At 62.7% G+C, this 1,262-nt stretch overlaps 1 protein-coding gene across 1 annotated transcript in view; it reads left to right on the top strand.

Annotated features, from left to right (window-relative positions):
- The window catches only part of LOC102043365 (protein max), a 2,955-nt gene that overhangs the window by 853 nt on the left and 840 nt on the right, over nucleotides 1–1,262 (top strand). Inside the window, exons 2-4 of the mRNA XM_031061496.1 lie at nucleotides 319–426; nucleotides 627–756; nucleotides 1,137–1,259. Of these exons, the coding sequence (XP_030917356.1) occupies nucleotides 319–426; nucleotides 627–756; nucleotides 1,137–1,259 (361 nt within the window). The remainder of the gene's footprint in view (nucleotides 1–318; nucleotides 427–626; nucleotides 757–1,136; nucleotides 1,260–1,262) is intronic.

Here is a 1,262-nt window from a genome sequence, read left to right as displayed (position 1 = left end):
GGGGGGTGGGGGGGTTGTGGGTGGTTGGGTGGGGGGGCAGGGGAGGAGGTGACATGGGGAGGAGGTGACCGTGTTCCAGGGGCAAAGTGCTGTACCCCCGGCCCCGGGGCCCGGAGCTGCCCCGGCAGCAGGAAGCTGGGGAAACCGAAAGCACCGGGAGCCGCCTCCTTCCCACGCCCTAGCGGCCCAGCCGGAGGTGTCACAGCCACGGAGCCGCCCTGGAGGCTCAGCTGAGCTCCCACAGCGATTCCCAGAGGGAATTTTGGGGGTGCAGGTGGTGGCCTCCTCCCGGTGCCACCCCTATCCCCCCCATCTCAGGCCGACAAACGGGCTCATCACAACGCGCTGGAGCGCAAGCGCAGGGACCACATCAAGGATAGCTTCCACAGCCTGCGGGACTCTGTGCCCTCGCTCCAAGGAGAGAAGGTGAGTTTATGGAGCGTGCTGGGGGCACGGACAGCACCCACCTGTGGTCCAGGCTTCTCAATTTGGGACAATCACAAGGCTCTCTTGTGCCACGGGAGTCCCCAGTGAGGACCAGAGCCAGGGTGGGATGAGGCAGGTAAAATTCCAGTTTTCCCCCCTGGACTAGGTCTTTATCTTGCCTCTGGCTTTTCCCACTATTGCAACAGGCATCCCGGGCCCAAATCCTGGACAAAGCCACAGAGTACATCCAGTACATGCGCCGGAAAAACCACACACACCAGCAGGACATCGACGACCTCAAGCGGCAGAATGCGCTGCTGGAGCAGCAAGGTGGTAGCTGAGATCTGGCTGGAGATGAGGTCTGGCAGGGCCTGAGATCCAGGAGCTGGGGCCTGGCAGGCTTTGGGAGCCAGGATCTGGCGTCCAGTAGAATTTGGGATCTAAGATCCAGTGGGAGCTGGGGTTGGCAGGAGATATGATCCATCATCATCCAGGATGTGGTGGAAGCCAATATCCACTGGGAGTTGGGATCTGGTGGAAGCTGAGGTCTGGCAGGACCAGAGTTTGGCAGGGTGCAGAATTCAGTGGGAGCTGGGGTCTGGCAGGATCTGGGGTCCGGAAGTTTGGGATCCTGTGGGAGCTGGGGCCTGTCAGGAGGTGGGCTGCAGGCAGGGCCAGGCCCAGGGGTGACACAGTGCTGTCCCTCACAGTGCGTGCGCTGGAGAAGGCCCGAGCCAGCGCCCAGCTCCAGGCCAGCTATCCCGCGGACAACAGCCTCTACACCAACCCCAAGGGCAGTGCCATCTCCGCCTTCGACGGTGGCTCCGACTCCCGCT

The sequence above is a fragment of the Geospiza fortis genome, unplaced genomic scaffold, assembly GCF_000277835.1.
Source record: "Geospiza fortis unplaced genomic scaffold, GeoFor_1.0 scaffold450, whole genome shotgun sequence".
NCBI classification, from domain to species: Eukaryota; Metazoa; Chordata; class Aves; order Passeriformes; family Thraupidae; genus Geospiza; species Geospiza fortis.
Note: the sequence above shows the minus strand (reverse complement) of the source record. Positions and strands in the feature narration are given on the sequence as shown.